This window comes from Lolium perenne, chromosome 3 (assembly GCF_019359855.2).
Source record: "Lolium perenne isolate Kyuss_39 chromosome 3, Kyuss_2.0, whole genome shotgun sequence".
Lineage (NCBI taxonomy): Eukaryota > Viridiplantae > Streptophyta > Magnoliopsida > Poales > Poaceae > Lolium > Lolium perenne.
The window spans coordinates 337,998,445-338,009,300 of record NC_067246.2 but is presented as its reverse complement, the minus strand read 5'-3'; the positions used below and the strand labels follow the sequence as shown (position 1 = coordinate 338,009,300).

At 53.0% G+C, this 10,856-nt stretch overlaps 1 protein-coding gene across 1 annotated transcript; it reads left to right on the top strand.

The window, feature by feature from the left end:
• The first annotated feature begins 9,234 nt into the window (after window positions 1-9,234).
• On the top strand, window positions 9,235-10,322 carry LOC127345951 (glutathione S-transferase 1). Its single transcript, XM_051372496.2, has 3 exons — window positions 9,235-9,473; window positions 9,555-9,603; window positions 9,714-10,322. The coding sequence occupies exons 1-3, from the start codon at window positions 9,324-9,326 to the stop codon at window positions 10,175-10,177; spliced, it is 663 nt and encodes a 220-aa protein (XP_051228456.2). The 5' UTR covers window positions 9,235-9,323; the 3' UTR covers window positions 10,178-10,322.
• Window positions 10,323-10,856: the final 534 nt, after the last annotated feature.

Here is a 10,856-nt window from a genome sequence, read left to right as displayed (position 1 = left end):
GCCCTAGGGTGTGGCCCCCTCGTCGCCCCTCTTCGTCTCTCCTTCGGACTTCTGGAAGCTTCGTGAGAAAATAGGCCCCTGGGCTTTGATTTCGTCCAATTCCGAGAATATTTCCTTACTAGGATTTCTGAAACCAAAAACAGCAGAAACAAAGAATCGGCACTTCGGCATCTTGTTAATAGGTTAGTTCCAGAAAATGCACGAATATGACATAAAGTGTGCATAAAACATGTAGATAACATCAATAATGTGGCATGGAACATAAGAAATTATCGATACGTCGGAGACGTATCACTGGGCCATCATCCAGGCGTCGGTGAACATGTTCCATGGGTACCATAACGAGGCCGAGGCCAGAGGCGACAGCGGCGCGAACATCAGCAAGAGGAGAAGATGGAGCTCAAGAAATGCAAGGACGACATGTCCCTTCTGACCGCGTCGACAGCTGGAATGTCTCCCCGGACGCTGGCGGCGCACAACTTCTACAAAGGCATGATCCTCGACGACATCGAAGCCAAAATGGCGGCGGCCAAGGCAGCGGCAGCAACCCCACCCTCGGAGGAAGAGCCGGCACCAGCAGACCCGACAGCGTCTGCTAGTACACCTCCGTCAGCGGCATCGACATCTGCATCGGCGAATGCCTCGGCGTCGGCAACGGAGCAGGCGCACCGGGCAGAGCATGTGGAGGTCGTCATGATCGACGGGCCTACGTCGACTCAGGATGCGCCGTCGGCGTCGCCGAACCCCTTCTTCTAATTCATGTTGCACCACCGATCTGTAATATGATCGCGCGTCCAGTACTTTGATCGCGACGACTTCGGCGGGAACGATCTCTTTTGAATGTGAACTATTTGAATTTCTGTTTGGGGGCGGCGTTTGGGGGACGCGGCTGGGGAGCGACGTCCCCCAAACGCGACACAAACGAAACACGTCCCACAAACGCTTGATCCGGCGCCGTTTGGGGGACGCTTTGGGGGACGCGGCTGGAGATGCTCTAAGCTGGGGTTTTAAGCTCGTTATGTTAATGAGTAAAGTCAAGCAAGCTCGTTAACTAACGAGTATTTATGAGTTGAGTCGAGTTTGAGTCGAGCTGGCTCGATATCCACCCCTAGGTGTGCGCATGTTGCGAAGGACGCTGCATGATTGGTGCATGTGCAGACACAAAACAAGTGGCGGCTGATGGCGCTGGCCCGGAGCGTGTCACCGCGCCGCCATGGTTTCACCGTACGGGGAACTGACGGCGCTGGCGTTGGCGTTGGCGTTGGAAGAATGGAAGATTTTTTTTTACGTCGATTGGAAGAATGGAAGATGGTAGGAAGGTGGCATCCATTGATCGAGTAGTACCTTAATTTTCGTGTGCAGCGGCCTCTGTCCACGCGTGTTTAATCCCATCCTCGTCTTCCGTACTATGTGCGTGATACGTTGGGTACCACTAGCTAGAGACCGACCTTCGCGAAGGGAAACTTCGTTCTGCGTACGGTTGACACGTGTCAGCCTCGCGTGAAACGCCCGCGCGCGCGTGTAGGGCAGCTCTAGTACTTACATCCGCTCGTGTACAGCCGCGTATATCCGGCCGCGCGAGTACAGCCGCGTACGTCCGGCCGCGCGCGTACAGCTACATGAAGAGCACGAGTACAACATATGAAGAGTACAACTTAGTGAGCACCCGGGTACAGTTACATAGACGAGCGAGTACAGTCGCGCACACGAACGAGTACAGATACAGTCGCGCATACGAGACAGGTACAGTCGCGCACACGAGTAAGTACAGTCGCACACACGATACAATCGCGCACACGCGACAGGTACAGTCGCGCACACGAGACAGGTACAATCGCGCACACGAGTAAGTACAGTCGTGCACACGAACGAGTACAGGTACAGTCGCGCACACAAGACAGGTACAGTCGCGCACACGAGTAAAGGAAAAAAATGCACCAAATACATTTAAAACAGAAGTACTTATCAGTTCATGCACGAGTACAGTTAGATACACACCACGAGTACAACCATAGTAGTATAGGAAGTACGAAAAAATTATCTCGAAACCTATCAACATGGGATCTAGTTTTGAAGATCTCGACGAGAGGATCACAAAAGTGAAAACGGTTCGTAATTTAGACTTACGGTTCTCAAGATATTTTATTTTGAAAAAACGAATCTGGGAAAAAAAGGGAAAAGCTGACTCAACCCAGCCTCCCGCGGTCTTCTCTCTCCTCCCTCATCCCCACCTTGCTTCCCCTTGCGACACATGGTGAGCAGGGAGACCACTTCCCAGGGATTTTATGGCACCATAGCGCGCCACTTGTCGCATGCGGAGCGAGTTGTCTTCCCTTCGCGAAGGTCGGCCTTTTTCTAACGATTTCGTGATATGTTGGATGGATTCGGAGTTGAACAACTTCCACTTCAAAGCTTGGCCGCAAAGACAAAAAAAATTGAGGAAAGGCCGCAAAGACAAAATCAACGCCGGGTCGACGTTGACGGATAGGCATGTGCATCTTCACAGCTAGAGTAAGGGGCTTGGTTCCAGCCACTTTTTGCCAACCAAAAGTTTGGAATTTTGGCTGGTGTATAAAAGTTTTTGTTACACTTTGAAGCTGCCACACTTTATTATCCATAGGACACACACTTTTTTTGGACTGAGCTGGACTCCAAAAAGTTGCATTCTTCCTCCCCCCCCACCCCTCTCTCTCCACCCCCTTCTCTGCCCGCTGACCACCGACGACCGGGCCGAACCCAACCCTTCTCCGGCGGCTCAGCCTGCCGGAGATGGGGAGGGGGACGCGCCCGAGTAGCAGGTAGGTGTAGATGTAGGTTTCTCGGCGAGATGCCGTGGTTTTGGAGTAGAGCACCATCTTCTCTGGGCAAGATCTGCTGCGAATGGCGGTGGTGGCAGCGCGACAAGGTGCTCCGGCGGTCGGAGACGGCGGCGCCGGTTTCTTCCCCACGGATCTCCATCAATAAGCCCATGGCCTGCTTCTTTTCTGTGGTTTTCACCGTTGCTCTTTTTGTCCTTCTCCCGCCGGCCGGCCGGCCGTGGTGGTGAGGAGTGGGAAAGGATGATTTCGAGCGGTTGTGAACCAGAGAGGAGCAGGGGCCTCTTCCTCCCGGTGATTTGGTGAGGCACCGGTGTGCGGCCGAGGAGCGGCGAGGTCAAGCCCCTCAGGTGCGGGTGGAACTCGTTTGCTCCTCTTGCTGAGGCCCTCCGCAATAAGCATTGTTGGATACAAAGCTGCGTCCTCGACATCCTCAACATCGACCTAGCCGGCCGTGGTGGCGAGGAGGAAGATGTTGTTGGCGACGATGGTGTTGACTTTTGCGGCCATGTTATGCCGAATCCTCGCAGCTCCGACCATCTCTGCCCGCCTTCTCCCACCCGTGGCAGGAGTGTTATGTTGGAGGGCGGGTTACTTGACATTGACGGAGCTTGTGAGAATTCATGTGTATGGGCTTTTCGAAGCTTGGAAGCAATTTCGGCGAGATTCATCTCGACGACGGCAAGTCGTTTGTTAAAGCCGGTGAGCTCCGGCATCCTTTCAACCTCCATCGGAGGCCTTCTTCTAGGTTAGCGGCTGCGACCAACGTCGGCACTGAAGCAAGTGGTTCCATCCCCGCGGCGGTGCTTGACGGCAGTGCAGCTGACCTCTGGCTCGGCAGAGGAGATAGGGAGGGACCTGACTGCTTTTCAGATCTTTCAGAGAGGTCTTCCCCACAAAAATTGGGGACCTATGTTTTATTTTCTCAATATTTTGGGGTCTTCTGTTGTACACCTCCATTGTTTGTGTTTTAATATATGCTTCCAGGCCCTTTGGGGCTCTCCTTGTTTGAAAAAAACTTTTTATGGACTGCATATTTTGCCAACTTTTTTCACACTTTGTTGCTCTAAAATTATCCATCACACTTTCATAGGTGTCACACTTGCCAAATTTAGGCTTGGCAAAGCGTGACCAAGAACCAAGCAGCGTTTAAATGACGCAAAATCACCACATTTGAAGCAGTGGTGTCACATAACTAGGATTGTTGTCCGAAATGACACTTAACCACCACCGTTGGGCTGGTTCGTAATGAAGAGCATTGATTTCTCTTTTTTCTGCTTTAACCCGTTTTCTGGTAAGTGGGGCATGTTGTCATGTTCTACGTGGCAGGTGAAAAACCTAACTGCTAGTTTCAATTTGCAAAAAAATCTAAATATCTTATTTTCGCATCACACACAAATCCTCCTTAATTCCCCACATATGGATGAAGGAAGAAAAAAAGTTGGATGCCGTCCTCTTCGCCTCCTCCTTTCTCGATCTTCAGCCATGGTGGGCCGTCCTCCCTTTGCCTCATCCAGCCAGGAGCGGTTCCGTGTAACCTGCGTCGTCGACAATAAGCCCCTCGCACTGTCATGCGCTGGATCAAGGACCGCTCGCCCGCAGAGACGCCGGCCCACGGAGGATGTCAAGACGCTCGCTGTCGAGGTTTTCTTCGTGCGCTGATCATGGTTATTTTGACGTACTACCAAACGCCACCGATTGCCGCTTTATTTATTAGTATAGATCTAATCATAGATTGAAATCGATCAGACTCGTGAAAAGAGGTGGCATTCTTGTCATTTGGATCGACTAATTTTCTTTAGTTCTCAGAAACCACAAGTCTCTAGATTAGGACGAGACGAGGCTGACCGGAGGCCAGGTAGCGGGGTGCGCGCGCGGGAACCAGCTACGAGGGTCGTGCCATGCTTGGTGCGTTTCGTACCTACCTACTAGTATTGGATAAGGAGTGTGATGCTGTCTCGCGTGACAGTTTTTTTTTTTGACAATTAATATCATATATATTCATAATAATAAATAGTACATGGTAGAGATACACGAGCTATCTCCAACGATTACAAAATAAAATCTAAAAGATACTAGCAAATCTTCGAGGTCTTCAAACTCTTTCTTCTTCCAAAACACAATTTTGCACTTTTCTGAAGGCAGCCAAAGATAGATAACAAATCATATACCTGTAAGGGTTATTCCATAATTTTAATTTGAACCGCAATGCCAATGCTGTGTGCACGCGCGCAACCATTAGAGTAGTCAATCAACATCAGCAACAGTACCAATACGAGTATGTCAGGGAATAACAACCGATCAGCCATGTCGACTTTGATGGAGAGCCGAGAGTACGAATCACCATTGTCAAGAACGTAGCAACCGGGACAAAAACTGCGAGGATAATCCTCCTCGCGGCAACCATGAGAAAAGATCCAAGATCGATCTAGCGAAGCAAGATCTAAACACCCATACCTAGATAATTGTAATCTTTCAACACCACCATTGACATCGGGAAGGAGATCTCGTCGTCGAACGAAAGGCCGAAAATCACTTATTGCAGACGATGCCATCTTCATTGCGGGGAAACCAACAAGAAAACGATGACCAAAACTCTTACATAGACTACTAAAAAGACTATTTTTATTAAAAATTTCACGCATAGATCGGGTTCCCCACTCCTTTCGACGCTAACGAAGCTGGCCGGAGGAGGGGAAACCAATCCATGGAGGAGGCTGGAATGGAGACGGCTAAAGTGGAGGCGGCTAGGAGGTGGCGGCTTTCTGTCGTGTCTCGGATTCCAGTTGCTGTGTCTCGTTCGTCTCGTGTGACAGCTACACGTTGCGCGCCCTCGTCTAATGAGGAAGAAGGCCACGGATCGTGTGTTTCCTTTGAGAGGTTGCGAGCCGTCGGCTTTCCGCGCTGTGGGTGGGAGTGGGTGGGAGTGCGAGGAAAATTGTTTTGTGTTTCCTCACAAAATTTACTTGCTCTCTGACTCGGTAAAAGTGAAACCGTCTACGTGCAGGAATTTTACTGAGGCTCTCTGACTCGGGAATTTTACCCCGGCGGGAGTACGTGATAACCAGCTAACGCATCCCCCGTGTCCATTGGAACCCTTCTCTATCGCTATTCCAAGGACAAGGTCATGTGAGGAAACATCCCGGCATGATCATGCGCAATGGGTCGGCAAAGATCTTTCATCGTGTCATGTCAGAGCATCTCCGCTCGTCCTCTCTATAATCCCTTAAATGAAAATAGAGACGTCAGCGCTAAAATGCTCTCCTAGCCACGAGCTTTAAAAATGTTTTCGCGCCAATGCGGGGCGTATTTTCATCTGACGCTCCGAGGCCGAACCCAATCCGGCGGAAGGCTAGGCACCGGATGACGCTAAAAGTAAGCGCGAGCCAGCTCTGTCGGCGAGACAGGGCTAGTTCCCCACAAAATAATTAGCTTTCCCGCCATTATTGGCGCCATACCAACCCGTTCCCCTTCTCTCTCGCTAATTCCCGCCATTTCACCAGCACAAGACGCGCAACTCATCACCTTGCTCCGTCATCCAGCCATGAAGACGAGGCATTACATCGCTCCACGCACGTCGGTGCCGGACGCCCTCGCCGCCAAGCCCGCTCCCGCGAAGAAGAAGGCGGCGCGGGCACCCGTCATCAAGGAGCGCCCGCCAGGGATGACGAACGCCGAGTGGGCGTTCAACATCCAGCGACGGACGATGGAGAACGTCAGCCGCCGCTCGAGGGAGGCGAAGCTGATGGAGCGGGCCGCTGCCATGGCGACGCCCCACACCCCGGCGCATCCGTTCGTGCCCGCCGCGTGGAGCGGCAGCCAGGGCAGCGTCTCCTCGCCGTCACCGTCCACCACGTCGCCGTCGCCGTTGTTCCATGACGCCCAAGGTAACCCACCCCACCTGTCCCGCTTCTCGCCGAGCTGCCACGATTTCGCCCCAGTAGGTGGATTTAACCCCAACACCTTCGCTGCCCCAAACACTTTCACCGCCAGCGACCTACACATGCTGGCCGGATCGCCTCAGCTTCGGCACACTTTCTACAGTGGAGGCGGGCCTCCTCACCCCGGCCCTCACCCCGGCTACCAGCAGTTCGCCACGAGCAGTAGCGCGCAAGCGTCATTCGGCGCGATGCCCGGCGACGCCATCATGGAGGACACGATCATCGACGGCACCAACGGGCAGCCGTCCTTCACGCATCAGGAAGCCGAGGCGTACGCCGAAGATGAGGAAGAAGACGACTACGTTGGGTGGGAGAACAACGCGTACACCTACGCCGAGGCTCCCAAAGATATCGCGCCGGCCGTCGTTGACTCTAAAGGCAAGAAAAAGAAGGCATCGGGCGCCACCGCGTCGGGCGCTGTCGCGGTGGACCCGAAGAAGAAGGCCGGCGGGAGCGGACCAAAGTGGAGCTCGAGGGAGGACGAGTGCCTCGCCGAGGCATGGAAGACAGTGAGCATCGACCCCTTCACCGGTGCCAACCAGAACGCCGAGTCCTATTGGAAGAGGGTGAAGGCGGCGTTCGACGAGCGTTGACTATTGGATCCCTACTTCAAGGCGTGTCGGGAACAAGAAAGCCAAGGCAATGAGGGATGCCGCGCCGGCCATCGAGAAGCTCCACTCCTCCATCCTGGCGTGCATCGCTGACACCGCCACGCACGCCGCCACGCGAGCGAAGCAAGCCGCGAAGATGGAGGAGGTGGCGTCGGCAAGGTGGGCGTCGATCATGGAGAGACAGAATATCAAGCTCGACCTGATCAAGGCCAACATCGTCGCCAAGAAAAGGAAGGAGGGCCTGGTGATCCTGCTCGTCGACACCAGCGGCATGGACAATGACGTCAAGGTGTGGTGCGCCGCGCCGCGCGTCACAATCCTAGCCAAGAGTCGAGCTCCACCCGCGCCCCAGCCCAGCACTGCGACTCCAGCGACGACTGCTACTCCACCTTCCCGTGGTTACCCGTCGTTGGGCAGTTAAGTTGTGTGAGAATTAGTCGTGTGTTAGTCAGACTACTGGAGAGAATCCTTCAGCTAAGCTAGTGATTGAGTGAATTAGTTAGTTCGTTGAAGGCCAAGTTGTGATCTTAGGGCTGGATGCATCATTTCTGCAACCAGCTCCGGTAGATAAAGAGACAAGCATAAATAAAGCAGGTTCTCCTGGCTTGGGTAGATAAAGAGATAAGGGCATCTCCAACAACACGACGCATATCGAACGCTGAAAAGTGGTCGTACGCGTTTGCTTGCGTTGCCTCGTGGACATTAAAATGATTGTTTTGAACTACGCGTCCATTTGTGTCTGGGTGTGCTTCCAGCGAGGCGACTCATATATTTTTCCAACAATATATTTCATTGAAGTAAAAAGCATAATATAGTACATATATACTACGGAATAAGAAGCCCTAACTACTAGCTGCCCAACGGCCCGGCCCCGTCGTTACCTCCCTCCCTCCTCAGCTTTTCCGCCGCCCGCCGTGCGGCCGCTAGAGCTCGGTGGGCCGCCACGTCCTCTAGCCGGCGTCGCCGCAGCGTCTCGTTGGCGGCATCCTCAGCCTTCTTGAGCGTCTTGAAGGACTCTACAAGAGCCCTCTGCTCCGTCGCCTTCTCCTCCGGGTCAGGCCCATCCTCAGAGGACCAATCGACTTCGGATGAGTCGTCCTCTGCGGCAGCCGCCTCCTGCTCTGCTGCGGCAGCCGCCTCCTGCTCCGCGGCGAACGCCGTGCGATCCACCTCTGCCTCCAGCTCCACGTGAGCCATGAACCTCGCGTTCCTGGTCGAGTCGATAACGTCGTCCGCGCTATCTTCGTTGTCGTCCTCGAAGGAGTCGCTGTTGTCGACCGGGGAAGATGGAGTAGGAGGTGCAGACGGAGGTGGAGGCGGAGTAGGCTGGTCGCCGCCGACGCAGCTCATCGTAGCAAAGTTGGTGCCTACGGTGGAGGTTGTGCGGCGACCAGGGTTTGTGTGGGAGGATGAGGAAGACGAGCGCACGCCCCCTCTTTATATACGCAGGAGGCAGGCGGGGGACGCAGCACGCGTGGCATCGTCATAACTCCGTTGGCAGATGTGGGCGGCGCCGCTCGGCAGGCGAGGCATCGCCATTAACGTGGCGTAGACTGCCGAAGCGACGCCTCGGCGCCAATACTGGCGCGGCTGAGAAAATGCATCGAGCATGGGCCGCTGCCAGGCAGGCCCGACGAAACATCCGCCAGACGCGAGCGGACACTCGGCATATCCAAGGCACATATTTGGGCCAGGTTTACATCTTCGCGGACAGCCCAATCACTATGTGTCGGGCCGCTGGCCTTAGTCCCAGACGCACTTTTGCATCGCCTCGTTAGAGATGCCTTAAGGAGCAAGTGGATTTCCTTGCGGGTGTGGTGCTCCCTGCTCTGTGTATAAATAGAGATCAACATCCAAGGCCTCCTCCCACACACACACACTAGAGAGCAGAGCAGTCCTGCTCCAGTATCTGCCCTCTCCTGTACGTAGAGCATCCATCACGTTCACGGACAAACATGTCTCCGATGAAGGTGTTCGGGCACCCGATGTTGACGAACGTCGCACGGGTGATGCTCTTCCTGGAGGAGGTCGGTGCCGAGTACGAGCTCGTGCCCGTCGACTACCTCGCCGGCGAGCACAAGCGCCCCCAACACCTCCAGCTAAACGTAAGCAGACGACAATTCGTCGGTCTCACCGTATCAGGTGATGATTTCTGACAGAGATAAGATGCTACCTTTTCCTTGCAGCCGTTTGGGTTGATGCCTGGGTTCCAAGATGGCGATCTCGTCCTGTTCGGTGAGCCCTCCATCCATCCGTACTTGACACGAATCATTCATTCCTGTCTGTTATGTTAATCTATTAAGATTCGCTTCTCTAACAAACACTGCCGACGAGTGAGTTCACAGAGTCGCGCGCTATCGCCAAGTACGTCATCCGCAAGTACGGGACAGCCGACCTCGACCTCCTCGGAGAAAACAGCGGCATCGTAGAATCAGCAATGGTGGACGTGTGGACGGAGGTGGAGGCCCAGCAGTACTACCCGGCCATCGCGCCCGCGGTGTTCGAGTGCATCATCAATCCCTCCATCATGCGTACCGCGCCGACGAACCAGACCGTCGTCGACGAGAGCCTGGAGCGGCTGAGGGGTGTGCTGGGGATCTACGAGGCCCGGCTGGAGAAGAGCAGGTACTTGGCCGGGGACAACGTCAGCTTCGCCGATCTGAACCACATCCCATTCACCTTCTACTTCATGACGACGCCGTACGCGTCGCTGTTCGATGAGTACCCCAAGGTGAAGGCCTGGTGGGAGAGCCTGATGGCGAGGCCGGCGGTGCAGAGGGTATGCAAGAATATGCCTACCAAGTTTTAGTTGCGTACTCTTTCCGTCTTTAAATAAGTGGACATTTACCTCTAAACTTTGTTCACGAAAGAGTGTACTTCTATCTTTTCAATGTACATTAATTTTTTTTATCACATGGAAATCAAACTCAATAATATTAAGTACATATTCTTCTTGTTTTTTACCTACACTAAGCTCATTAAAGGTGAAAGAATTAAAGAGAAGAGATGCATGTCTCAATATATTTTTCACTACACTTCATAATTTATCTTGAAAATCCTGTATGTACACTTATTTGTGTACGAAGGGAGTAGATGTTTATGCCCGCCTATGATGAGTCCATTCACTGAACGTTGATGCTTTGAGATATGAACGTACTGAAAAGCAACGAAACAACGCGATTTCCTTCATGCGAGATCCGGGACAAAGTAATTTCCTTGTGTCAAAGTGAATTTGATGTGGAATAAATGGATAGTATTGATCATGCCTAATTTTTGTCTACTACAGTATTAAAGCTCAATCGGTGTCCGTGTACGTTGGTCGTTAATTTGCTACCGTCCGAGCATGGATAAAATCAGCCCCTCATCTTGAACCGGAATGCAAGAAAACATCGCAAAAAAAAGTAAAGTATGGTGTTTTTATTTTCAACCGGGTTTCTCACCCCTTTTCATTTCATAACAAAACGGAAATACAATGTTCAATTGTGACG

Coding starts and splice junctions, on each gene's coding strand:
- LOC127345951 (XM_051372496.2), top strand. CDS start 9,324: ATGTCTCCGATGAAGGTGTTCGGGCACCCGATGTTGACGAACGTCGCA. Junction 9,474..9,554: donor CCCAACACCTCCAGCTAAAC/GTAAGCAGACGA, acceptor TTTTCCTTGCAG/CCGTTTGGGTTGATGCCTGG. Junction 9,604..9,713: donor TGGCGATCTCGTCCTGTTCG/GTGAGCCCTCCA, acceptor GTGAGTTCACAG/AGTCGCGCGCTATCGCCAAG.